The sequence below is a fragment of the Podarcis melisellensis genome (assembly GCF_964234715.1).
Source record: "Podarcis melisellensis genome assembly, chromosome: 11".
Taxonomy (NCBI): domain Eukaryota; kingdom Metazoa; phylum Chordata; class Lepidosauria; order Squamata; family Lacertidae; genus Podarcis; species Podarcis melisellensis.
In genome coordinates this window covers 33948461-33974193 of record NC_138543.1, presented here as the reverse complement: position 1 = coordinate 33974193, position 25733 = coordinate 33948461, and the positions used below count along the sequence as shown (strand labels likewise).

General features: G+C 44.1%; 1 protein-coding gene and 1 long non-coding RNA gene across 5 annotated transcripts in view; one reads left to right on the top strand and one right to left on the bottom strand.

Annotated features, from left to right (window-relative positions):
- Positions 1 to 24928, bottom strand: part of ARHGEF28 (Rho guanine nucleotide exchange factor 28) — a 140050-nt gene extending 115122 nt beyond the window's left edge. For 2 of the 4 annotated variants that reach the window (XM_081929331.1, XM_081929332.1), the window contains exons 1-2: positions 16724 to 16809; positions 11254 to 11297 (exon numbers count right to left, since the gene is read on the bottom strand). In XM_081929331.1, coding sequence (XP_081785457.1) covers positions 11254 to 11286 — 33 coding nt within the window. In that variant the 5' untranslated portion in view covers positions 11287 to 11297; positions 16724 to 16809. Of the gene's footprint in view, positions 1 to 11253; positions 11298 to 16723; positions 16811 to 24802 lie in introns of those variants that run through there. The other 2 variants (XM_081929334.1, XM_081929333.1) reach the window with 2 other exon arrangements.
- LOC309379925 lies at positions 17503 to 20171 on the top strand. Its single transcript, XR_014172682.1, has 2 exons — positions 17503 to 17566; positions 20038 to 20171. It is a non-coding gene; the product is annotated as an uncharacterized lncRNA (long non-coding RNA).
- Positions 24929 to 25733: the final 805 nt, after the last annotated feature.

Genomic DNA, 25733 nt, shown 5'->3' with positions numbered 1-25733 from the left:
TGAAACGAAAAGCAGTATGTAAGTTTTTAAAATAAACAAGTAGTGCCACTCTGAACGCTACAGGACACTTTGCCCAAGGCTTCCTCAAACCTAGAGTCAACCCTGGGCACCTCACTAATAAATTTAGGCAATACATCTCCCAAATGTCATCCCACAGTGGTACATGGTTAACTGGCACACATAACTCAACTGCAGTTCTTTCTTTTTCTAGTAAGTGCTCACAGTATAAACACCAAAGCACCACACAATCATTTCAAATATTAACACACACACACCCAAAAAAACCACAAGTGCAGCAAATTATAAAACAACAGGACAAAAATTAAGTTTTATATCAAAATTCCTACAAGTATTTCATAAATGCTGGCATCTGGCATCCAAACAGTAGTAATAAAAGACTTTCATAATTAGAATGTATGTGTGTGATATGTGTGTGTGTTTGTTCCTGGCCTGGAGGTGACACCTAACTCCATTTGTGTCAGTCTGACACACCCTTGCACCTGGAATCAGCTTTCTCCCTACATCTCCTTCATATCTGTGTTTATACACAGGAAAAGGCTTCTGAGGCTTACAGGTGAGCAAAGCACATCCTGCCACTTTACGTAAGAGTACTGTAACTCTACTTCATGTACAATGATACATCCCAACCTCATGCGCTCCAGGTTTTTTTGGACTACAACTCCCATCAGCCCCAGCGATTGTGGTCATTGTTCAGGGATGAAAGGAACTACAGACCAACGCTGCAGGCTGAGAGAGGCTGATCTAAATCATATTCAACTCCCTGTTCTTGCCATACCTGTTTTAACCTGCACCTCCTGAGGTTGTTCTGTATTCCCCTCAGGACTTCTCTGGGCCATAAGAAAGACTCCTACAAGTAACCATCCAAAGTAGCACCTTCTCTCACAGGAACCTGCCCATTTCCAGTCCTTCTGCCCTTGGCAGCCAGGTGGGTAATGAACCTTCTTGGTTGTGGTGCCTTTTCTGCAGGAAATTCTACCCAGGGAGGCTCACCTGGCAATAACCCTCAGTGGCTTTTAAGAAACAGGAGACAACTATTTTATCTATTCTAGGCCAATAATCTAGCCCAGTATTGTCCACTCTGACTGGCAGCACCTCTTAGGGGGTCTCAGGCATTAAGAGCTACCTAATCTAACCCTTTTAACTGGAAATGCCAGGAACTGAACCTGGGACCTTGGCTAGCTTTTTCTGAAAAGGGGGCAGTAGGCCAAATAAATTTGGGAACCTCTGGACTATATGATCTTCAGAGTCCCTTCCAATTCTACAATTTTATGATTCTATTATTCTGTTGCGTCTCAGGGGGTCCATTTAGATCTCTCTGGGTCTACAAACCCAAATTCAACTGTGCAGAACCCCACCAGTTCAAACTTTAAAAGGAAAGGAAAAGTGGGTTCAGTATAGTCAGCCCTGTTGTTGTTGTTGCTGTTGTTAACTGAGTAAGTATACAGCCTACCCAAATTCCCAGGGGGGCTTACAGATTTCAAAACCAGAAGAATCTATAAGAACACCACGTACCTACAGGACCGCCTCTCCTGGTATGCCCCGTGGAGGACCTTAAATGACCAAAAATGACAACATTTTTGAGGTCCCAAGTCACAAGGTTGGTCTCAACCAAGGCCAGGGCCTTTTCAGTACTGGCCCCGACTTGGTGGAACGCTCTGTCACAAGAGACTAGGGCCCTGCGGGACTTGACATCTTTCCACAGGGCCTGCAAGACAGAGCTGTTCCGCCAGGCCTTTGGTTTGGACTCAGTCTGACCCTTATGTTTCCCTCCCCTTATGGTTTTGACTTTTAAAACGTGGCTGCATTTTAAATTGCATTTTAACCTGTATTTTAAATTGGGATTTTCTTCTTCTTTTTTCCTATTATATTTTTACTGAAATTTTATTGGTGTTAGCTGCCCTGAGCCCGGCTCTGGCCGGGGAGGGCAGGGTATAGATAAAAATTATTATTATTATTATTATTATTATTATTATTATTATTATTATTATTATTATTATATAAAAACCTTCCAGCCAAAGAAAAACAGAGCAAATCAAATTAAAAGACCAGAGAAAACTAAAAGGGTTTTGCCTGCGGCTGAACCACACTGAAGCAGGCACCAGACAAGCTTCCCTATGAAAAGCATTCCACAATTGGGGCACCACCACTAAGAAGGCCCTTTCCCCGGTAAAGCACACCACCATGACCATATGTCTCAAAGAGCAAAACCCTGTATGGTCCAGTTTCTTTCTTTTGCTTATGATGAGATGTTGAAGCTCCGAAAGGAACAAAAAATAAATAGCAGCAGCAGGAAGTAAGAAGGCAGAGAGCGCCCCTTCTCCCTCCTCCTGCTCCTGCTTGGTCTGATCAGTGTTTGCCCTTTCTCCCTGCTTTCTCCAGCTTCACACTTTGTCTTGATCTTATCTTCACCAAGTCTCCAACTGCCTCATCTGGCATCTGCTTAGTATGTGTCCACCTGGTTTTCATTCAGCTTGGCTACAAAGACTGGATTGGAACTGAATTGTGTACACTGGGTTTCTGATGCAACTTTACTTTTGAGATCATAACAGAGTCCCAAGCCAGATCTTGATACATCACACCTCTGTTATAATTAAATTATAATTAAATCTGAGCTCCAGGCAAAGTAATTTCAAAGGCTGAGTTTAATTGAGAACACTCTTTGAAAGTGATATGTCTTAAGAAGCCTATTGACATCTTCCTGCTTGGAAAAAAAAATCACATAGTCACAGAGATTGCTGTCGCAAGGTCTTCCCAGATCTAGAATAAAAAGTTTGCAATGCCTAGCCAGATGAAGACACGGAGAGTTTGCCTTGGCCAAACAGATTACCTGGAATTTCAAAACCAGCCAGGGACAAAAGTGGCCTTCCAAGTTTTAGGCTTAACAGCAGATGGGCAAAATCTTTCAGTATTCAATACTGTCATATTTGCCTGACACGTTTAAAAGCTAATGCCTACCCCTTTTGCTCAACCAAGGGCTGTGTGCTCTGCCAGATCAAAATTTAGCAAACATTACTATGGAACTGCAGTGTCTTCTCTATGGATCTCTGTTGCTACAGAATAAAGGACATTTCTTTCAAATAAGGGCAATGCAGGATTAGCAAATAAAACACACACTATGGCTTTAGCTTAGAGTTACCTATAGTTACCTAAACTGCTATGGTAAGACATCTGTATGGTAGACTTATTTGTATTGAACTAGGACTTAGGAGACAGCTTCAAATACACACGCAACTATGAATGTGAGCAGCCTTGAGCAAGTCACTATCTCATTGCCTAAACCTCCTCACAGGGTTGTTGTATTGACAAAAGCAAGGTGGTTATAAACACTACCATGAGCTCCTGAGAGGAAATGGAGAAAACAAACAGAACAGGACCAGACTATCTGAAAGACACCATACTTCCGTATGAGCCTGCCCAGGTTTTAAGATCCTTGGAGGAGACTCTTCTGTTTGTCCTGACAACTTATAGCAGGAATCCAGAAAAGGGTCTTCTCAATGGTTGCTCCCAGGCTCTAGAATTTTGTGCTAACTGGTGCCTGGACAGCCCTATCTCCAAAGCCCTTTTGCCAGCATGACGTTGTTACTGAAATACACCTTTTGCCCATAAGCTGATTTGTAAACATGTTGAAATTGGTTTTAACTGGTTGCTTTTATTGCCTTTAGTGATACTTTAAAAATAATTAGCTGTTGTGGTTGTGTGCATGCGGTACATATGTAGACTTATCAATGAACAATTTAATAAGCCCAGCGGTTGCTATGAGCAAGAATAGAAAAACCTGAACCATCAAAGACGTGAAATAAAAGAAGGAAGGAGTGGAAGTTTAGTAACCCAAATCGAGAAGCAACCGTGCAGCCTGTAAATATCACAGAGAAGAAAGAATAAAACAAAGAGAAGAATTAAAACCAAAAGGCATCTAATTTACAATTGTGTGTCAATACATGGGAAGATTAGAACATTTGCTGATGTTTTGTTTAAGGAAAGTCACGTGACTACTTGTATGAATAGAGTGAAATATGATCCAGCAAACCTAAGCAGGTATTGAAACAACCATGACCTAAATGGGGTGGTGATGAAGAAAACACTACCAAGCCAAGCCTAGAGAGTCACAAAGAGAAGGCAAAACCATTCAATGCTTTAACTGCCATGACACTTAATACCTACTGTAATTCCTTTCAGCACAAACTTTCATAGGGAAGAGTACACTTATCATTCAGATATGGAGAGCTGCATGTCCCCATTTTATTTATTATTTATTTATTTATTACATCTATACCCCACCTTTCTTCAAAGGAGCTCAAGATGGCATATATGGCTTCCTTTTTATCTTCACAACAACCCTGTGAGGTAGGTTAGGCCAGGAGACCATGACTATCCCACATCCCAAGAGGTCACCCAGTGAGCTTCATGTCTGACTCAATATTTGTACCCTGGTCTCCCATGTCACAGGGAACATGGGTGGCGCTGTGGGTTAAACCACAGAGCCTAGGGCTTGCCGATCAGGTCGGCGGTTCGAATCCCCGCAACGGGGTGAGCTCCCGTTGCTTGGTCCCTGCTCCTGCCAACCTAGCAGTTCGAAAGCACATCAAAGTGCAAATAGATAAATAGGTACTGCTCCAGCAGGAAGACAAATGGCGTTTCTGTGCGCTGCTCTGGTTCGCCAGAAGTGGCTTAGTCATGCTGGCCACATGACCCGGAAGCTGTACGCTGACTCCCTCGGCCAATAAAGCGAGATGAGCGCCACAACACCAGAGTCAGCCACGACTGGACCTAATGGTCAGGGGTCCCTTTACCTTTACCTCCCAGGTCACAGTCTGACACTCTTACCACTAAACACTGAGCTCTTATATATCTTATGAAGCATAGTGAACAGTTGAATATAGTAATAATCTGGTATTGACATGTGACACTTGCCAAAAAGGGTGGGCCAACTTATAGTAACTAGAACTAACTAGAGAGAGGTAACAGAGACCAGCCTACTAACTGCCCTCCTTACCAGCTGACAATAAGGAGAGCTGTAGACCACTTGAGACACATTTCTCCCTAACATGTGTAGTTGAGGACAGAGAGAAACCTTAGGGTTTGAAACTGGTTATAAAACTTAGTCTGTGTCAGTGGCGTAGCGTCGGGGGTGCAGGGGGGGCCGGCCGCACCAGGCGCAACATCTGGGGGTTAGGGTTAGTGGGCGCAAATCCACAGATTAGGGGGCGCAAATTACTTGCCTTGCCCCGGGTGCTGACAACCCATGCTATGCCACTGGTCTGTGTGCATATAAGAAGAGTCTAATAAATGAATTGCAATAGATGTTGGTTTTCTGCAGTTTAAGATTTGTATTTCTACATGTTTGTTAGGATCTTCATAAAGAGCAACAGGGGGGAAATAGTGCAATAATAACTGCCACACCACAAAAGAACTCTGCGTAAACTAGAACAGAGAGATCAAATGAAAAGTCCAAGTGAAGTTTGACAACTCCATGACTGAACTGTACAAATACTCTGATAAGAATATAGTTACAATTCTAATTTGCCAACCAAAACCAACAAGGTAGGTAAGTTATCTGCCAAGTACAAAGGGATCAAAAGAACTTCACAATGCCTGTACAAGTACAGGAGGGAGGAAAACAGATTAGGCATATCAAGAAATAGTTCACTAAAATAAATGTGTGCCTTTGACATTGTAGAATAAATGCATATTGTCATCTGATAAAATAACCTTTCTAAAACTAGTTCACACATTTCCCACTGCTTGATAAGCCTGCTTGCTGCTAGCAATGACACAGGGCTTAACCAGTCCACACGAAAAACTCACACCTCTTGGGAGTGCCAGGGCACTCTTTAGAATTTGTACAACTCACATTCATTTCAATAGGACTTGAACAAGAATGGCTGCCCAGCGGACAGGAGCTGCTTATATTTGTTCCATGAAAGTTTAACATTATTCTGAAAGGGCCAACTGCATTCTCTGAAATGTGCGCCAGTGCCCATGACTGAGCTTGAGAATTAAAATCTAACTTTGTGTGAGATGAACACAAAGCCTTCCTAATTCCAAATGTGTAGGCTGAGCTGCAGTCACTCAGTAGTTAAGGAAAAGCACTTTGCACAGGCTCAGAACAGATTTTAGAAAATGCTTCTTCACTCAGTTAAACTACACAATTTGCTCTCACCGGAGGTGGTGGTACCTACCAACTTGGAGGACTTTAAACGAGGTTTGGACAAATTCATGGAGGGACAGGGCTACTGACAGCTTCTAGCCATGATGGCGAAGTCCTACCTTCACTGTCAGATGCAACATGCCTCTGGATACCAGCTGCTGAGGAGTGCTGGTGAAGAGAGTGCTGCTGCTACACTCATGTCCAGCTTGCAGGCTTCCCACAGGGATCTGGTTGGCCACTGTGTGAACAGGATGCTGGACCTGGTTGCAATCCAGCAGACTCATTTCATGTCCTTAAGAACCCTCCTTTATTATTCATACATTCCAGGTCTTGGACATAGCACACTGAAAGGTTGTTGGTGTTGGCATCCATCCGTCACTGGTAAATGATTATAGTGTTTACATCAGCCTTAACTCATATTAAGGCCTGTCTACGGTGCCAGTTCCCTACTTACAGTATATAACAGAAATCTCTCAGTGGAATACTTTGGGTTACAGATGCTTCAGGTGGTGTGTTTTCGGGTTGCGCACCGCGCCGAACCCAGAAGTACCAAAATGGGTTACTTCTGGGTTTCGGCACTCGCACATGCGCAGAAGCGCTAAATCGTGCTTTGCGCATGCGCAGAAGCGCCAAATCGTGGCCCACACGTGTGCAGATGCGGCGCTGCGGGTTGCAAACACTGTGGGTTGCAAACGTGCCTCCCACATGGATCACGTTCGCAACCCAAGCGTCCACTGTACACTGATGGTCTTTCTCTGCCTCTAGCTCCTCTCCTGTAAGGCCCAGCATTCAAATGACCTCCCCAACCCTGAGCCAAATTTTATCCAAATCCTTGCAGAAATAGTTTTAGAGAGCTTAAAATGGGGTGGTGCTGTTTCCAAAACAAGGTGAACATTGCTAAATGCAGTGCAAGTCCTCTTACATAATAGGCATTTTACATAATAGCAGATTGGTTTTGGGATTCAAGCATGCCAAAGGGCTTGTGCTTACCCACTGGGATGTCTGATCTGTGTGGAAAGGCCAGAGGTGGCCCAAGGCTTTTTCATTACAGTCAAACCTCGGTTGTCGAACATAATCAGTTCCGGAAGGCTTCCGAAACGCTGGACAACCAAATCGTGGCTTCCAATTGGTTGCAAGAGTTTCCTGCACTCAGAGGAAGCCAAGTCGGACATTTGGCTTCTGAAAAACGTTTGAAAACCGGAGCATTTACTTCTGGGTTTTCGGCGTTCAGGAACCAAAACGTTCCAAAACGGAGCCGTTCGGGAGCCAAGGTCTGACTGTACTCCTCTTGTCTTAAAGAGATTTGAAAAACTATATTAGGTTTCTCATCCGTCTTACTATGCCAATTGACTCTTTTAAATGACTAGGACCTTGGGGAGGGACCAGAGCTCCATTGTAGAGCTAGTGGGTCAGTCATGGGCATCTCCAGCTAAAAGAGGTGGCAGCAGGTACCGGTAATCTACAAGATTCTAGGCCGCTGGTGACAGTCAGAGTGATACTGGAAGTGCTGGGGTACAACTCAGTTTGTACTGGACACTGATGTGTCTGTATGGGAAAGAGTAGAAGAGAGAAAAGGAAACCTCCAAGTTTCCTAGACTGTCCTTTCTGACCTTCCATGAGGTGCTAAACTGATACTCTTACTGACCTCATTTTCTACTTCCATCTTTATCCTCACCTTGGGAGAGGAGACATTTTGTGTGTCTCTGCTGCTGAGATGCAAGAGAAAGCATAGCTCAAGGAATCTCCACCTCAGTTAGATACAACTAGGAACTTTTCTATCAAGCATGCCTTTCTAGTAAATAAATGTAGATTTCTTACTTTCCTAAACTCAGAGGCTCAGTGTGCTTTTATCCAGGGTAAAACACACTCCTCCAACAGGGAATCAGTATGAAGTTCAACTTCTGAGAAGAGCTTTAGCTCCAATGGCCAACAAGCAGAATAGGGAACCAGTGACCCTCAAAATGTGGCTGAATTACAGCTCCCGTCATCCTTGGTCATTTACTATGCTGGCAGAGACTGATGGAACCTGAAGTCCAACAACATGTGGAGATCTGCAGGCTCCCCATCCCTGCACTAAGCTATACTGAGCTAGATGAACAAGTAGTCTGACCAGCTTCGTCTGTTCCTATGAGATCAGTATTTATTTACAGTGACCACAATCGGGAAAACCTGTTGTATGCACTCAGATTCTTCCATGTGGCCAGTGGGAATGCACAACTTCCTTTCTTCCTTTGCCCACCGCCATGCTATATCAGGGAGTGATGTGAAGCAGCCAGGAGTTTCTAAAGCAATTTGCCACACAGCTTGAAGGGGAGGTGGAAGGCTATGATGAATTCAATACCAAAGAGATGGTTATATGTGTCTCCGGGTTAATTAGATTGTGGCAAATAGTACTGTCTCTCCTGAGCCACAATTAACAGCATGATATGTGATGCATAAGCAACTCCATTTAATTATATCTTTGATTCAATAATCCACTTGCACTGTGGCTGCAGAGCCTGCAGATGGAAGGATCCAATGGAGCCTGGTTGTTCTCTCTCTCTCTCTCTCTCTCTCTCTCTCTCTCTCTCTCTCTCTCTCTGTCTCTCTCTCTCTCTCTCTCACACACACACACACACACACACACACACACATAAAGGCCACACAATGGATGTTAGAAGGAATACCAGTCCATGCCTTCTATATCCCTCCCTTTCCATGCCTTACAAATTAATTGTTCTCCAAGGCAGGGAGAGGGATGGATAAAGATATGAAGGGTTTGTGCACAGACCTTAGACTGGTGTCCTCCAGCTCTTTTGGACTACAGCTACTTTCAGCCCCAGCCAGTGTAACCAATGGGCAGGAATGCTGGGAGTTGTAGTCCTAAACGGTTGTTAGCTATCCCTTCCTTAGACTCTTGTTTCTTCTCTCTCCCATCACACTGCTTCCATGACACACATATCCATGAACGTTTGTAGGTATAGATATAGTCCTATCAGTAACCTCTGCCTGCATGGTGGATTGTGCCCACTGTAACTACATGATTTCTGGAAAATACATTAATTCTATAGTGACAACAACAAAATCAGAATTTGACTACCTCAATAAGCATGACAGTTATAAAAATAAAAAGCATTGGTTTTTCATGATGAAGTTAATGGCTTTTATAAAAATATTTTATTGTCTTAATTATTCACCTCAAACACTGTCAATCTATGACACCAGTCCGTTGTAGATAATCTCCTTCAGACTTCATAAAATGATGTTTGTTTAAGGCTGAAGTTGACTCAAAACCAGTGCACTCCACATTCAACACAGTTCTCAACTTAAAACACTGAACTCAACAACTTTCCTTTGACTTCCATCTTGCTAGTTTTCAAGACAATATTTTTATTGACTCACCTGACATCGAGTTATGTTTAGGTCAATTTCTTCCTGGTGCAGTAAGTCAACATAAATAATCAGCCTCAACTGAAATGATCTGGCTCCTCTGAAAAATCAAATCTGAAGTCCTGTCTGCATCTGGTTCGAAAGTATCAATTTTTTCGAAGTTATGTGGATTCTATCCCACTTTACAAAAAGGATGGAAACTCAAGTAAAAGAACGTTTTCATCATCTGTCTTAGAAAAATATCGTGACACTTTGTAGTCTTCAGAAACCCAAATGTATAGAATTTCAACCAAACACAACAGGTCAGAAATCTATTCCATGAGAACGGACAAAGGAACCACTCTCAGTGCCTAATTTAAATACAGGCCTGATTGTGTATCCCATGAAAGGCACACTAATAAGGCAGGAGTTTCTCTAATGGAAGGAACTCCCAAGTGGTTTATATACTGCTTTAGAAGCCAGCAATGGGCGAGCCTTGGCACAACATTTTGCTGTTTCATCAGTGGGGCAATTGTGACTGATATTCTCTGCATGGACACCACTGCTTAATCCTATGCAAACTAACTAAGGAGCAAATCACACTGAATCAGTCAGACTTACTTCTGTGTAAGAATGCATAGCGTTGCACTGTAAGGTGTCTTTAACTCAGCAAGAGCCCAACAGAAAGCAAACAAAAAACAAAAAAAACCACTGGCAAACTAAACTGAAAACATGCATTAAAACCCAAAACTATTGATCAAAGCAGTTGTGTAATAATAATACAGACAACTCTTTAGAAAGGTTTTACTGCCTCTTTTTCCATCGCTCCATCCATTCTGGCTTTCCCACCACCACCTTCCTTCTGTCACCTCCTGAAATTAAGCTGAGGAGTGCATAAAATTGGACTAAGGACCACAGGCTTCCCATCCCTGTTCTAGTTAGTGAGAACAAACCCTGGTCAAACCAAGGTTTCCAATCCTGGTCTGTATAATAAATTACAGTTTAAACAAACCCAAGTTCCCAGAGTTTGAACACTATGGGAAACTGGGTTTAGCTTAAACTGGGAGCAGAAACTCTCAGTTTCCACTTCTGGTACCTAAAAGAAGAGTAGAAATGAGATTATAGTGCAGAATCTAAAGCCTTTCCATGGTGGTGTTTCTGGATGTTGTTGGATTCCAACTCCCATCAGGCTAATGGGAACTGTAGTACAGCAACATTTGGTTGTCACCACATTGGCTGCCCCATACTGTACAGAGAAACCATGGCTTCCCCTTACGTCTGAACAAGGCCTGTACGTTTAACAATTGTATGCCAGCCTCAGTCACAATACCCTTTACTTGTCACTAGCATGACATATAGAACTATTTTTTTACAGGAGAAAGAAGGAGAAAAACAACCATAATGGAAATGTTTATCTTCTAAAACCAGGGAGGCTATTTTCCTGCCACAGTTACAATATCCATTCCAAATTCTGCCAGCAGAAAGGATAGAAAAGTACTGTGATATTTATGTGAGAACGTGAAAACTATTTCAAAGCTACTTCAGAAACACATGCCCCAATATGCATGAAAAGTGCTACTGCTACACCAGCTCAAATGAGATAGTAGCATTCAGTGGCTTAAAGCCTCTGTCAAGCAGGGAACATAATTTCTGCTTCATTCACACTGCCTCTCAGTAAGACCTTCCTGAAAACAAAAGGACCTTTTAGGGCAGAAGCCTAACACATTGGAACTTACATAAAGAGGTACTTCAGTGCAGCTCAGTTCCATCGTTGCAGCATCTACAAATAGAGGAAACCAAAGTAATTATCACACACTTTAATTCAAGGCATTGACACTATTCTGTGCATTGTTCTGAATCCAACGCTCAGCCTATCACCATGGCATCTGAATTGCTTTCCAAGCAAGCAATTTCCGAGTATCTGTAAATGCCACTCCTCCTTGTGCATTTCTCCATAACCAAGGGAAAATGGCAGGTACAAAAGTAGGATTACAGGGAGAAAGTTATACCAGTTTTTAAGAAAAAACTGGTTAAATTTAAATGCATTTGCAGAGCATCTATATATATATATATATGCTTCAGTTTCCATGAGATTATTCACTATAAACCTGTACCTTGGCTTATTTCAGCTCTGTACTGTATATTGTTATCTATAGTTTAGAATCATAGAATTGTAGCATTGGAAGGGACCCTAAAGGATCATCCAATCCAACCCCAAGCAATGCAGGAATATGCAGCCGTCCCATATGGGGATCGAACCTGCAGCATTGACATTATCAGCACCACGCTCTAACCAACTGAGCAAATAGGATACTTTCAGTAAATGTGGCGAAAAATTCAGGGATCAATATTGTTTTGCTCTTGTTTTCTTTACCACAGGTGAAAAGTATGCTCAATCGGTTTAAAATTCCTCAGCTAATAATGCCATACATTTTTCACCTGTCATAATTATCCATTGGTGCTCATTCACATAAATTATGTTGCATTTTTTTTTAAAGGAATTGACCATATTTTTGATAGGGGTGCTTGTTTTTATTAATAGATTACGCGAACATATTTTGACTAAACTATTACTCTGAAGTTACAGTTTAAAATGAGTTGAGAGAAGTCGGTAGTTCTTCAGCAATTATCGCAACATACTCTGTCATTTCACCCTGCTGCCTCACCCATCATTTTGCACAAACTCTTATACTGCCCCCAGCAAGCTTCACCCTTCAAACAGCAAAGCAGGGTGGATGTTTGCAAGTAGGAATGGTTGAATCTGCCACTTCTTCATTTTTCTCCATATTTCCACATCTGTTTGTGATTTTTAAAAGTCCTCCTGAAAATTCATCAGCATTGTAGTGTGAATTTCTCCTAATATAACCACCATTGTGTGCGATTTTGTCTAATATACACATATTTGCAAAACAATTTACCCTCATATGATGTGTTTTTGTATGCTAATTTCAGTAACATACCTATATTAAGCACACACTAATCTAGTATATCCAGTTTTGTAAACATTACTCAGCAGGAAAACTGCATTGCAAAATTCAAATAAGGATTTAATTTCGAAAGATTCACATATTGTTTTGGAATGTTCACATTAGGTAGGCGCACTTTTCTCCCTTATCCCTATTTGCAAGTAATTCTACTCACAGTTAGGCTGAAGTAGGAACCTCCTGCTTCAAATAACAAGCTACCTAGAGTCCTTTCCCCCTGTTGATCTGCAAAGCAGATCCCCATACAATTGATTTCATTCAAGGGAGGGGGTCTGTTTCTTTAGACTCTTTCCCAAGAGAGATATTGGACTAGACCACAAGTTTCTCGCTTGCCAGGATCAGCTTACAGAAAACCTCTTTCATTGGAGGTTTTAAAGCAGATGTTGCAAGGCCATCTGTCAGGGATGCTTCAGTTGTGAATCCTACATTGCAAGGAGTTCGACTCAATGACACCTGGAGTCCCTTCCAGTGATACAATTCTATGATTCTAAGATTCCCAGCCTGCCATGCTACTCTATTCCAGCAGCTAATATACTTACAACTGCTACAGTTATACCTCATGTTACGTCCGCTTCATATTACGTTCTTTCAGGTTACGTCCCGCTGCGACCTGGAAGTACCAGAAAGGGTTACTTCCAGGTTTCACCGCTCACGCATGCGCAAAAGGCCAAAATGGCGTCAAACGCATGTGCATAAGAGGCAAATGGCAACCCATGCACCTGCAGATGCACCGCTGCGGTTGCATTCTTTTCATGTTGCGAACGGGCCTCCAGAACAGATCCTGTTTGCAACCAGAGGTACCACTGTACTTATAAGTTGTCGAGTCCCACAAGCTGAGCATTTACTCATGAGTAATTCCTGAGCTGCAAATGTTCAGAAAGCAATGGAAAGCAATCTGAAGCTCCTCACCTAATGGCAAGGAGTAGCATTTCCAGGATGTGTAGACCTGTTGACTCCAATACTGAGTTTTCAACTGAGTAACTCAATCTTCCCATTCGGCAAAAATATAAACAGTTATAAGACGTTGAACAGTTTGCCTTCCTTCTCTCATCACAGCCACAGTGGGCAGCCTCAAAAATATTTTATTTGAAATCAGTTCAGGTTGGGTGTGGAAACAAAATTTGGAATGATTTATCATTTAGCTGATAAATGTACTAAGCAAAACACTCTCACCAAAAGGAACAAAAATTGGACCTGAAACAAAAAGTCTGTCCTAAAGGAGGTCACCTTCATTCAGAAATGGATTTGTTAGTCAAGTTGAACATTTTCCAAAATAAATATGCTTCTGTTTTGCACAGTCTATTATTTCATACCATGTGGCATCAATGAGTCAGAAATTGTTTAAACATTTCTTCTCTTGTGGATGCAAATCTACCTGTGTCATTTCCACTGCAACAAAACAAAACCGATTCCTTGTTTCTATGACTAATTCCTTGTTCCTGTAAGGCAGTATTCACTAAACTGTTGCCCTCCAGATTTATTTATTTTTTACTACAACTGCCATCAGCCCCAGCTAGAACGCTACAAAGGGCTAATAAGGACTGATTCACACATTACATTACTTATGTACACAGAAGTAAGCTCCACACAGGGTGGAGGAAGCCCAGAGCAAACTTTCTTTTCACTGTGAGGGCATTGTCAAGCTAGCAAACAGAAGTAGCAGCTGCCCAATTAATGCAGTTGCAGCAAACAGACCACGAATGCTGTGCAGAACTCAAAAGTCGAAGAACAAACGGTGGTATTCAGTAAAGTCCTACTTAAAGTAGACCCACTGACATTAATGAACCTAGTTACAGATAGGTAGCCGTGTTGGTCTGCCATAGTCAAAACAAAAAAAATCCTTCCAGTAGCACCTTAAAGACCAACTAAGTTAGTTCTTGATATGAGCTTTCGTGTGCATGCACACTTCTTCAGATACCAGTATCTTCAGTATCTGAAGAAGTGTGCATGCACATGAAAGCTCATACCAAGAACTAACTTAGTTGGTCTTTAAGGTGCTACTGCAAGGAATTTTTTTGTTTTGATTAATGAACCTAGCGTTGTCATCATGTGCATTAACTTCATTGGGTCTACTCTGTATAGCTCTACTATTAAATATCACCCAAGCATGTGCCATGCCTCTGCTTTGATCACCTCCAGATATATTGACTGCTGGGTTCCCTATTCTTATGGTAGCCTATTGTAAACATTGCCCAAAAGAGAAGTGCCGCACCAAAAAAATAAGCAGAAAAGAGGGTGTATATTTGCATAAATTTTGCATGTGCTGCTTTATAGGTGTAGATGCATATTTAAAAAAAAACAACTATAATTTTTTAAAAAGAAAATTTTCAGACTGCTGCAGAAATGTAGAGAACCAATTTAAGATTGGAAAAGATGAGAAGTGGAGAGAACTGAAATTAACACAGATTCTTCCATCCGTGGTCCCAGTATAGCAGCTGAACACTAGCTGACTCTCACTGGCTCTCCATGGTTTCAGGCAGGGATCTTTCACCATCACCTGCTAACCTGAACTCTTTAACTGGAGATGGCAGGGATTGAACCCTGGGCCTTTTGTGTTCTCATCATGCACTCCACCACTAAGCCATGGCCCCTTCCCAGAGGAGATGGTTTTAGGACTGCAGCCTTAAGCCATTCAACCCAACCCTGTTCTTTAAGATATGCAACTAGGGACACTTTAAAATTATTGACAGCCACAGTGCTGCTCTGCCCAAACAAATTCCATACACAACAACAACTTTGCACATCACCCTATGTTTGAGATATTCAGAGTAGATCCACTGGGATTAGTGGACCATTAATTTCAATGGCCTGCTCTGAATATAGCTAGAGTTCGTTATCACCCATATCCTGGCAATGGAACAGACATGTGATAGCTGTTCTTACATTACACTCGCCTGCATCTCAAGCAGCATTAAGCCCCACAACCAAGCACTCTCAGGAACATATTATGTCTTCCTCGCAAAAGGACAGCAACCATTGTTTAAAAACATGCTCATTATTTCTTTTAAGCAAGCACCAGTAGTCACACATTAATAATGGTATTTCCTGAAAGGGACGTGCAACAGGACGCATAATTGATCCTCTTTGGCTTCCTGCTCTTGTGTAAGATCTTACTAACATCTGAAGAAAAACAGCAGTGTTGGTCTATACGCTGTTTCGGGGACATTTACAGCAGCTGGGGGGGCGGGAATTGCATGTGATGCCTCAGAGATGAAATGAAACAAAAAAATTCCTTCCAGTAGCACCTTAAAGACCAACTAAGTTAGTTCTTGGTATGAGCTTTTGTGTGCATGCACACTTCTTCAGATACAGATACGTGTATCTGAAGAAGTGTGCATGCACACGAAAGCTCATACCAAGAACTAACTTAGTTGGTCTTTAAGGTGCTACTGGAAGGAATTTTTTTGTTTTGACTATGGCAGACCAACACGGCTACCTATCTGTAAGATGAAATGAAGATACTCTAAAGAAACAGCTCCAAGACTGTGAAAAAAGATCAGGCTACAGAACCCTCAAACCACACAATTTCCCCCTGTGGAACATATGATGGAGAAACTCATGAAAGAGATGAAGTGGGAAGGACAGGGCAGATATAATGGGGGTCAATCATCCTCTGAGGCAACATGAAAACGGGCCTTTTCTGCAATGGCTCCCCATTTGTGGAATGCTCTCCCTAGGGTGTTGTGGCTGGCACCTTCATTACACACCTTAAGGCACAGGCAAAAACATTCCTCTTCAGTCAGGCCACTGGATGGTTGCCCTCCAATGCCCTTTTAAATGTGCTATGGGAGGGGGATTATTGGTTTGCTTCTGTTCATATTTTTATAAGTTTGTGTTTTCTATATTGTAATGTTATGTTGTGAACTGCCCTGAGATTTATGAATGAAGGACGGTGTATAAAATTAATAAATAAAAAACACAATAAAAATAAGTAAAACCACAGCTGAAAGGATTGTTGGCCACCTCTGGGGATGTACTCTCCCTCCTCTCACCTGCATTATCCTTTATTGCCGTTCAGGCTTCTTGAAACCATGAGACCACAGCTTGTATGGAGCAATTTAGCTGCCATAATTGCCTGCCTTTTAGGGTGAAAGTAGCCCCTTTCCCGTTAAAGCTAAGTTGTGGCAGGCCTGAACAGGGCCAGATCAAGCCATTTTTGCCACCTGAGGCAAGGCAGAACCTGCCAATGCTACACCACACAGCACTGCTGGTTGCTACTTACTGCACCACAGAGAAGCCACCCCAGGTCTCACAAGGTTTTGCCAAGATGCCCACTGAGGCAAGGTGCCGCCAACAGGGGAATTCCAGAAGCACAGCAGTGGCTGGCAATGAGGCTGGGGTCTGGGCAAACTGTCACCTGGGCAAACTGTCACCAAACTGCCACCTGAGACAAGTGGCTCAGGGTGACTTATGTTAAGGCCAGCTGTGGGCTGAGAAACTGCTCAGCAGACAACCAGTTTGGGGCTTGCTCTCAGGATGAAGGATTTTCAAGTTTTCTAGAAGCACTGCATATCAGGAAAGTTCCCCACTGCCAGAGCCCCAAGAAAGGGTACATTTTGCCTGGAAGTGTCAAACAAAGCCCATTGTGATGAGATACTAAATGAGAACCAATTTTTAAGGGAAAGAACGAGTTATAAGATTATTTTAGTTTGCGCACCATTAAAGAAATCAGATTAAGCAAAGTACACAACAGGGAAGAATACTTGGCTAAGTGATCACATGTACAGATTAACTTTATTTATCCTTCCTTCTTCCCCCTAAGAAACATTTATGCTGCTATTGTTTGGAACTGCACAACACCCGCCGCCACCTGCCAGCTGCTTTGTAAACCGAAAGGGAAAAGAAAACAGATATTTAAACACAACACCCCAGCGATGGCAAAATAACTTCAGAAGAGGGATACATGGAGTCTGGCCTCCTCTCCACATCCTGCCCATTTGGCGGGAACATATTGGGGCAACATATTGGGGCAGGAACATATTGATACCCTTTTGGGGGTACATAAGAAAAATGGCATTTGAAAATATATAAAAATAAAATACCTGTATTGCAAAAATTTCTAGAGGTAAGAAAAATGGAAGAGTAACTGAGTGGCTCTGTGGGCTAAACCACAGAGCCTAGGACTTGCTGATCAGAAGGTCGGCGGTTCGAATCTCCTCAACGGGGTAAGCTCCCGTTGCTCGGTCCCTGCTCCTGCCAACCTAGCAATTCGAAAGCATGTCAAAGTGCTAGTAGATAAATAGGTACCGCTCCAGTGGGAAGGTAAACGGCGTTTCTGTGTGCTGCTCTGGTTCGCCAGAGTCATGCTGGCCACATGATACGGAAGCTGTACACCGGCTCCCTCGGCCAATAAAGCGAGATGAGCGCCGCAACCCCAGAGTCGGCCATGACTGGACCTAATGGTCAGGGTCCCTTTACCTTTAACTGAGCTCCAAACTGCACCTCTGCCTTCTGAATTTTCACCAGGCATTGGCCACATGCATTCAACCCTTATCATCACAGGGTGTAACTGAACATTACAAAGGGCATGGGTTTACCATCAACTATGGCAGCCCCAGGCTGAATTCCATCTGCCATGCAATTACATCAGAGCATGGAGTCAACTGTACTAGACAAGTGGGAGGAGGCAGCCCCATGCCCCTTGTAGCATTTACTTCCACCTTATGAAGAAGGCGGGAGCTTGCTTTTTAACCAAAAATGTTCACAAAAGCATTGCTCAACATTAGAAATAAAGGATTGCTTCTGGGAATTAGGACCAAATTTGCTTGGCTATAGGTAGGAGTCCTATTCCTCACCACCACCACACCCAATAGGTGAATCAGCAATAGCTTCTTAGCCAAGGGTGTGGCATTTCATAAGCTCACAGGCTGCCACTAATAATAAAGATTCTGTAATCAGAACTTGACAGTCGCATTAGCAATATGTAAAAGCGGAAAGGGTTCTGGGGCATTCTCCCATGGCCACATTAGCAGGGGGGAAACCTGGCAGGAACATTTTTGTTGGCTAAGAGTTAAGCAGAAGCACTCCAATAGACACATCTTACTCTTTCTTTCTTTTCTGGTGTTTCACGTACTGTCATTAATGAAAACACAATGCAAACAAACAACACAAACACAATAAAAACACATCAGAGTTCACCTGAGGGATCACCTCAATGTTGAAAACAAATAAAAGGGGGGGGGGAATCTAAAGTTCAGTTCCTGAAAAGTTTAATAAGAGCTGTCCCAAATTACAAAGCTGCTAAGCACCAAACTACCCATGACCTGTGATTAGACTCCTGGCAACTATTTTTCAATGCTTAGCAGCAGTAAGAACTCACTTGGAGATGTGGCCTTAACAAGGCAAGACTTAGGTGCAGGAATCCAGAACCCCTCACTCAGCAGAACAGGGGGGTCCCCAAATGAACCAAGGCTGGCTTGCCACATTGTGAAATAATGTATGTTATCATCTAAAGAGCACCCAAGTCTATTAAGCCCATAGTCTATAATGACCTAACTGCACCATGGCTGCGGGTGAGGAGGGCAGTGTTATCCCTTTTCTCCTCCTCCTTCCTCCCCCCATTTTGAGGCTACTAATACTCTCACTGAAGGGGAGGAACAAGCAGGTGTATCAACTGGGACAATAGCATAGGGGTGAGGGCTAAACACCTCTCCAAGTTCTACTGCTTTGAGGCCATCCACCTGCTTGCTTTGTAGCTTAAAAAAAATATTGGGAAATCATGGCTATCCCACATCATGTGTTGGGATCATTCAATAAATGCCACAATTCTATCCATGCCAAAACACATGCATAGATTGACTTTCATATTCTGAACATACCATTCTAACGTACTCCATTGCTATCTCAAGTGTGCTGGAAGGAGTGGTTTCAATGACTCCCTGTGCTGGCAGTCTATATAGCAAATGTTTTGCTGACCTGACTCTATGAGTGGTTTCATATGGGAGATTTGAATGGTCTTTGAACATCTCGTGTGGTATCTATATGGGTGTCTGGTAGTCTTAATGTAATAGAGGTATCCTTTGCAATGCACAGATCAGCGTATTAGCACTGCCCACTTTCACTGGAGGGACGCAGGTGGTGCTGTGGGTTCAACCACAGAGCCTAGGACTTGCTGATCAGAAGGTCAGCGGTTCGAATCCCCGCGAGGGGTGAGCTCCCGTTGCTCGGTCCCTGCTCATGCCCACCTAGCAGTTCAAGAGCACATCAAAAGTGCAAGTAAATAGATAGGTACCGCTCTGGCGGGAAGGTAAATGGCATTTCCATGTGCTGTTCTGGTTTGCCAGAAGTGGCTTAGTCATGCTGGCCACATGACCTGGAAGCTGTACGCCAGCTCCCTCGGCCAATAAAGCAAGATGAGCGCCGCAACACCAGAGTCGGCCACCTCTGGACCTAATGGTCAGGGGTCCCTTTACCTATTTTCACTGGACTCCCCCCGCCCCGCCATAGCATCGTATTTCCCCCCTTCCCTGGGTCTCCTATAAGGGGATTCATGTTTCCATTCAAAGCTCTATCTTTTTCCACACTTCCTTCTTCTAGGTCAAAAAGTGATCCTCAGTGTGAGCCTGCCAAGCCACTTGTTACGCACATTGCTTCCTCTTCAAATCCTGCTACTTCAACCCTTCTTTTAACAGCAACAACAGAAGCACCACACATAAAAGCATTTTAAGTTATTCCCATTTCTGTCTCCCTGGGGGGTGGCAGCAGGGACAAGCCTTTCAAAGAGGAAACAGTTTTGCACGCTGGATACTAGAAATAACGATCAGCAAATCAGTCTGGGAAGTCTAGTCTGCTCAAAGGAACAAGCAAGCCAGAAATTTAAATCTTGCGAACAAGCCAAACAGCACAGAAAAAGCACACCAGGTAGACTGGGAGCTGAGGGTTGTGTTTTACGACTCTCTAACTATGATAGCTTCCTCATTTACATTTCCCCCTTTAACTGTGGGAACTGAACTTGTTGGTTCAGTAGCAATAATTCTCATTTACAGTTTAATGTGCTGTAACATAATCCTACGTTCCAACTAGCAATGCTTAGCGAACGTGTGCCAAGAGAATTTGCATAGCATTTAATTAATGGACCAGCAAATCTATAGACATTATGCAATCATTTTGATGTGGCTGACTCCTAAAGAAGCATGCATCTTTATTCTGTTACTCGATTTGCGTCATCTGAGCACCACCTCTTACAGTGAGCTTTTATACTTGGGTAACAGCAGGCATGCCTAAAGTCCGTTTCGTGGGCCCAATTCGTCCCGCCGGTCGATTCAATCCGCCCCCCGTGGCAGTATATGTCCTGGGGTAAAATCCTTTAAAAAGCTCAACAACTTTGGGGTAAAATTGTAAAAAAAAAAAGCTCAGTAACTGCAGTCGGCCCTCACGCATGTTCACTTCATCAAATCTGGCCCTCTTTGAAAAACGTTTGGGCACCCCTGGGTAACAGCAAGTGACCTCTCCTGGGAAGTGTTTGTGGAGGTCCTGGACTGCCCAGATGACAAGATACACACCCCTCTGGGCCTGTGACCCAAAGGAAAGGAAAAGCAATACAGTGGTACCTCAGGTTAAGTACTTAATTCATTCTGGAGGTCCGTTCTTAATCTGAAACTGTTCTTAACCTGAAGCATCACTTTAGCTAATGGGGCCTCCTGCTGCCGCTGCGCCGCCGGAGCACGATTTCTGTTCTCATCCTGAAGCAAAGTTTTTAACCCGAAGTAATATTTCTGGGTTAGCGGAGTCTGTAACCTGAAGCGTATGTAACCCGAGGTACCACTGTACATTTAGCATCTGCACAGTTGCAGGAGTCTTAGAAGATGCCTTCCAACTGCAAACTCTATAATAATAATTAAAAAAAACACATATACATTTGCATCAGTACTGCAGGGCACATCCCTTGTCTATAAATTCTCCCAAGGTTTTCATGGTACACAAGAGCTCCTGGTGGAAACTTCTATCTGCTGCTTTTATCTGCTGGTTTCGCTGCTTTATCTTGCTTTGCTAGCACTGCGTCCCAGCACTGCATAATGCTTTAATTATTATAAGCCTCCTTGAGGTCATTTTACAGTGAAAGGCGGGGGGGGGAACTTATTGATGAAAAAGTCAATAAAATTAAGAGCATTTCCCTTTTCAAACTGTACACGTGTGGTTGCTAATAACTTACACACACTTGAAAGGTGAAAGCCGCAAACACACATGTCCTGGAATTCAGTTCTACAGCAGGACACAGAATGCATCACCTTCAACGGATGGGTGCAAACTCTGCAGAAATGCAACATGTACAGTGGGTGGTTATTTTATATCGGGGGTAGGGAGCCTATGGCCCTCCAAGATTCTGCCAGACTACAATTCTCATCATGCCTGACCATTGGCAATGGTGGCTGTTGATGGAGGGAGTTGGGTATGTGGCATTTCTGGGCATGGCACTGCGGGGGGAGGGGGGCTTCTTGACTAGAATATGGTAATCTCAAAGCAGTGGCTCATACAGAGATACAATAGGTTGCCTACCCTGGAGGCAGGTTAGTCTGCTGTTTCTCTACATCAGGTACGACTGAACGATTCAATATTCAATTCAGAGCTGAAACAGAATGACCCAACCCATAGCAAATGCTGACTGGCAGGAGGCAACCACAGAGCAGTCACTCAGATATATAAGCTATGGGCCAAATGGCTCCTTATACAAAGGATACAGTCACCAAAATGGAATGTCTAGTTGTCATTTTTTGGGGTAAGACAGCTCTAAAGTCTTGTTTTTCAAATGATGGGCTGACTGTGATTGATTCTCAGTTAAACATCTGGCTAGTTCAGATGACAACCTTGAGCTCGCTTAAGAACTTTGAGAACTTAAAAGAAGAAAAGTCACTTCATCCAAGGACAGTCCACATATATATTAGTCTACGTCTACCTCTTTTTCTGCACAGAAAAAGCATTTCAGTGCCCGAAATTCATTCCAAGTGTTCAAATGAAATATAACAAATAGAATTCTACAGGATGTGTTGCTAGTGTGTGAAAGCAGCCAAGATCCAACAATCCTCAGGCATGCACCTCCAGATGGTGACCCACCCTGGAACCCAGGCATCTTCACTTAGTTGCCTGCGGCGGATAGACAGGTGCAAAAGGCGCCTGGCTAATTTCAAACACTGGTCACTCATAAAGAAATGCAACAGACCTCCTCCTCCTCAATGAGCAGTTGGTGGGGGGGAGATACTTCTGCTATGGCTTTGCACTGAGAGCCACTGGATGATTCAACTGGCTCTGCAAAAGGGACAGAATGGCCTATCCACAATGCTGACAGGAATCAGGTGGAGAGAAAGCAGCCACTCAGACATGCAGAGATGAAACGAGCAGCCTTCTCCTTGCAAGCTCCTTTAATAATTTAATTCATTTATTTCTCACGCAACGCCAGTTTGGAGAATGACTGACATGTCGAGTTTGAGGTCATGTTGAGTGTGCTAGAGCTTGACAGGTATCACCCTTTCTGAGTCCATGGTCAGAAGCAACCAGAAAGGGTGGCGATTGTTCTAGGTGGAAATCAGTATGCCAAATAAAATAAAATAAATTGAAACAACAACCCTTAGTTTGGCCAGCAACCTAGACTGCAAGATACTTGACAGGTGAGAACTCCACCCAAAGTAAGGAGGCCTAACAGTATATGCCTTTGAGGGACGGAGGGAGGCAAAGAGATAAGGGCATGGGATGGCCGGGCCCTGATCCTCCAACAAAGGTGACACCAGAGGAGGCTCCTTAGGGCTACAAGTTCATTTTGGTCAATTGCAAAAACTGTTTACATTTCAACTTGTTGCACTGTAAATTGTTCAACACCTCTTTGGGAAGGTGGTGTAGTGTTTTTAGCACAGGCATTTTGAGATGCCAGCTGCATTGTGCCGATACCACAGGTGAGCCATGCATGAAATTCACTGTGAAATCAAGTTTGACATGCTACATATGGCACCAGTGCAGACAAGTCCCAAGTCAGAAGAGCTAGGTTATATAGTACAAGACTGAGACCAGCTAGCAGATGTGGCTGTACTGGACCTGGAAAATAGGTGCTGCAAAGACATATGCATCTATGTATCCCTTTGATTCACACAGAACTCTTAATCAGACAGAAGGAAAAAGTAGGTGTTCACAGGAACACTGGCCCAAACACCACCATGACTATTACATGCACCTTGCCTAATCTGGCTTAGAGTAGGTCAAAGGTAGGGGATCTGTAACCCAGCCAGCCTGGCCAATGGTCAAGGATTATGGGAGTTGTAGTCCAGCTACATCTGAAAGGCCACAAGACCCCATTCCTAGACTAGGCAGTTGAGTTTCTCCTGGATCCGCAAAATAAGATAAAGCAATATGTTATTTTACTAGATGAAATTCGCCCTGTTGTGTAGATGTGTGCATGCAAGCCTTCAAATTATACTGAACATTTCATTAGACCTAATGGGAAAGTAGTTAATCCTTTTGGAGAAGAGTTGAGCAAACTTCAGGCTTCTCAGAGCTTTGTTTGTGTTTAACTTCAACCCCAGGAGCCACCAGCCAGAATCCTATGCAAAAGACACAGAGAATTAAATAACACCTCTGAGCAAATGCTAAGCCTATAAAGGTGTTTTAGTACTTGTTTTGAACAGAGCCGACTGTCCTTACACACAAAAATCCACACCTGCTTGGCTTTCCTCATTTCAGCAGCCTAATTTAGGTGAGGAAAGTTGCTTTTCTTGTTGCTATTGTTAATTGTTACTGGGAATCAGAAACCCTCCCCAGTCTAGAGCAGATCACCAGGCAGATCCCAATCTACCGTCTGCCCGCCCCTGTTTCAGAGTATATACACCTGGCAAACTTGGCTGCAAACACAAAATGCCACCACCGCACTGAAAACTTCAGCTAATCTTTTTGAAGTGAGTCCTTTTTCTCCCTGGCACCCCACACACTGACCTGGCTAGGTTGTGCCACCGTTTTACGTGACAGGCAGATATCCCAGAGGTGAGCCTTTCCCCCATCACGCCTTGCCGCAGCAAGGAGCTACATCGGTTGGATTTCTGCCTCTCACTGTCAACAAAGGCAGATACGTTTAGGGGAAGGGAGGGCGGGCGGGCGGAGAGGTACCAAACCACCAAAACACTGCCTTGGCATAGCAAAAAAAAAAAAAGCTGCGCCTGTTGAATTGCTGTATCTCACACTTATTAAAGCCAAAGGCGCCATGGGAAAGAGAGAGATGAAAGACACCTGCTGAGAAAAACAGCAGAAAGCCAGACTTTGGAAAAGTCCCTTCTCCCCCAGCCCCGCCAGAAAGCGGAGTCCCAAGCCCCGGTGTGGGCAGTACCTGTTGCTGGCTCCCCCAGAGGAGTCCCGGAGTGGCCCTTGGAGCGCAGCCGGGGGCCGAAGAAGCGCTCCGGCGCCACCTCCGAACTGGCGCGCCCTCGAGGGGTTCTGCCTGCCCGGCACCGTCGCCGGCTGCTGCGGCAGCTACTGCTGCTCCCGAGGGGCGGAGCCGGGCGCCGCCTGCCCGCCCATCCTTCCCTCCCTCCCTCTCTCCCTCCCCGTCCGACTTGTTGCTGCCGAGCGCCGGCAGGGCCGCCCCAAGCGGCCAGGGAGCGGCTGGGCTTCTCGGCTCCCCAGAGCGCGTGTGAAAACTCTCCCGGGCAGCTGACGGGAGCCGGGCAGCGCCCTCTTGCGGGCCGCCCTGCGCCACGCAACGGCTGCACCCGGGCGACGAAAAAGCCCCGAAAGGTGCCGGCCGGGACAAGCTGAGGCAAAATGTGGAGTCGCCTCCGCTGCCAAGATGGTGGCTTGGGAGGGAGACTCTTTCAGGCCAAGTGTACTTAGTGCCCGTGGATTAGGACCACGCCTAGAGTCAGCCCATTCACCCCTATACCTCCGTAATGCCGGCTCAGACTGGCAGTGGCTCGCCAGGATTATCAGACAAGCGTGTTTCCCCCCCCCCCCAGCCCTGTCTGGCGATGCTGGGACTCGAACCTGGGGCCTTCCGCATGCACAGCCCTTCTTCCCTGTCTGGGAATCCAGCCCTAGATAAGAAAGATGCAGGTCTGTGGCCATTTTCTGGAAGCAGGGCTGGCTTGGCTCAAGAAAGAGGCAGTGCAGTGTAGTGGTTAGCGTGTCAGACTAACCACAGACTGGGAGTCCCGAGTTCAAATCCACCCTGGGTGATCTTGGGCCGCTCACTGCCTCTCAGCCTAATCTTCCCTCACAGGGTTGTTGTGAGGATGCAAGGGGGGAATGGAACCATGTACACC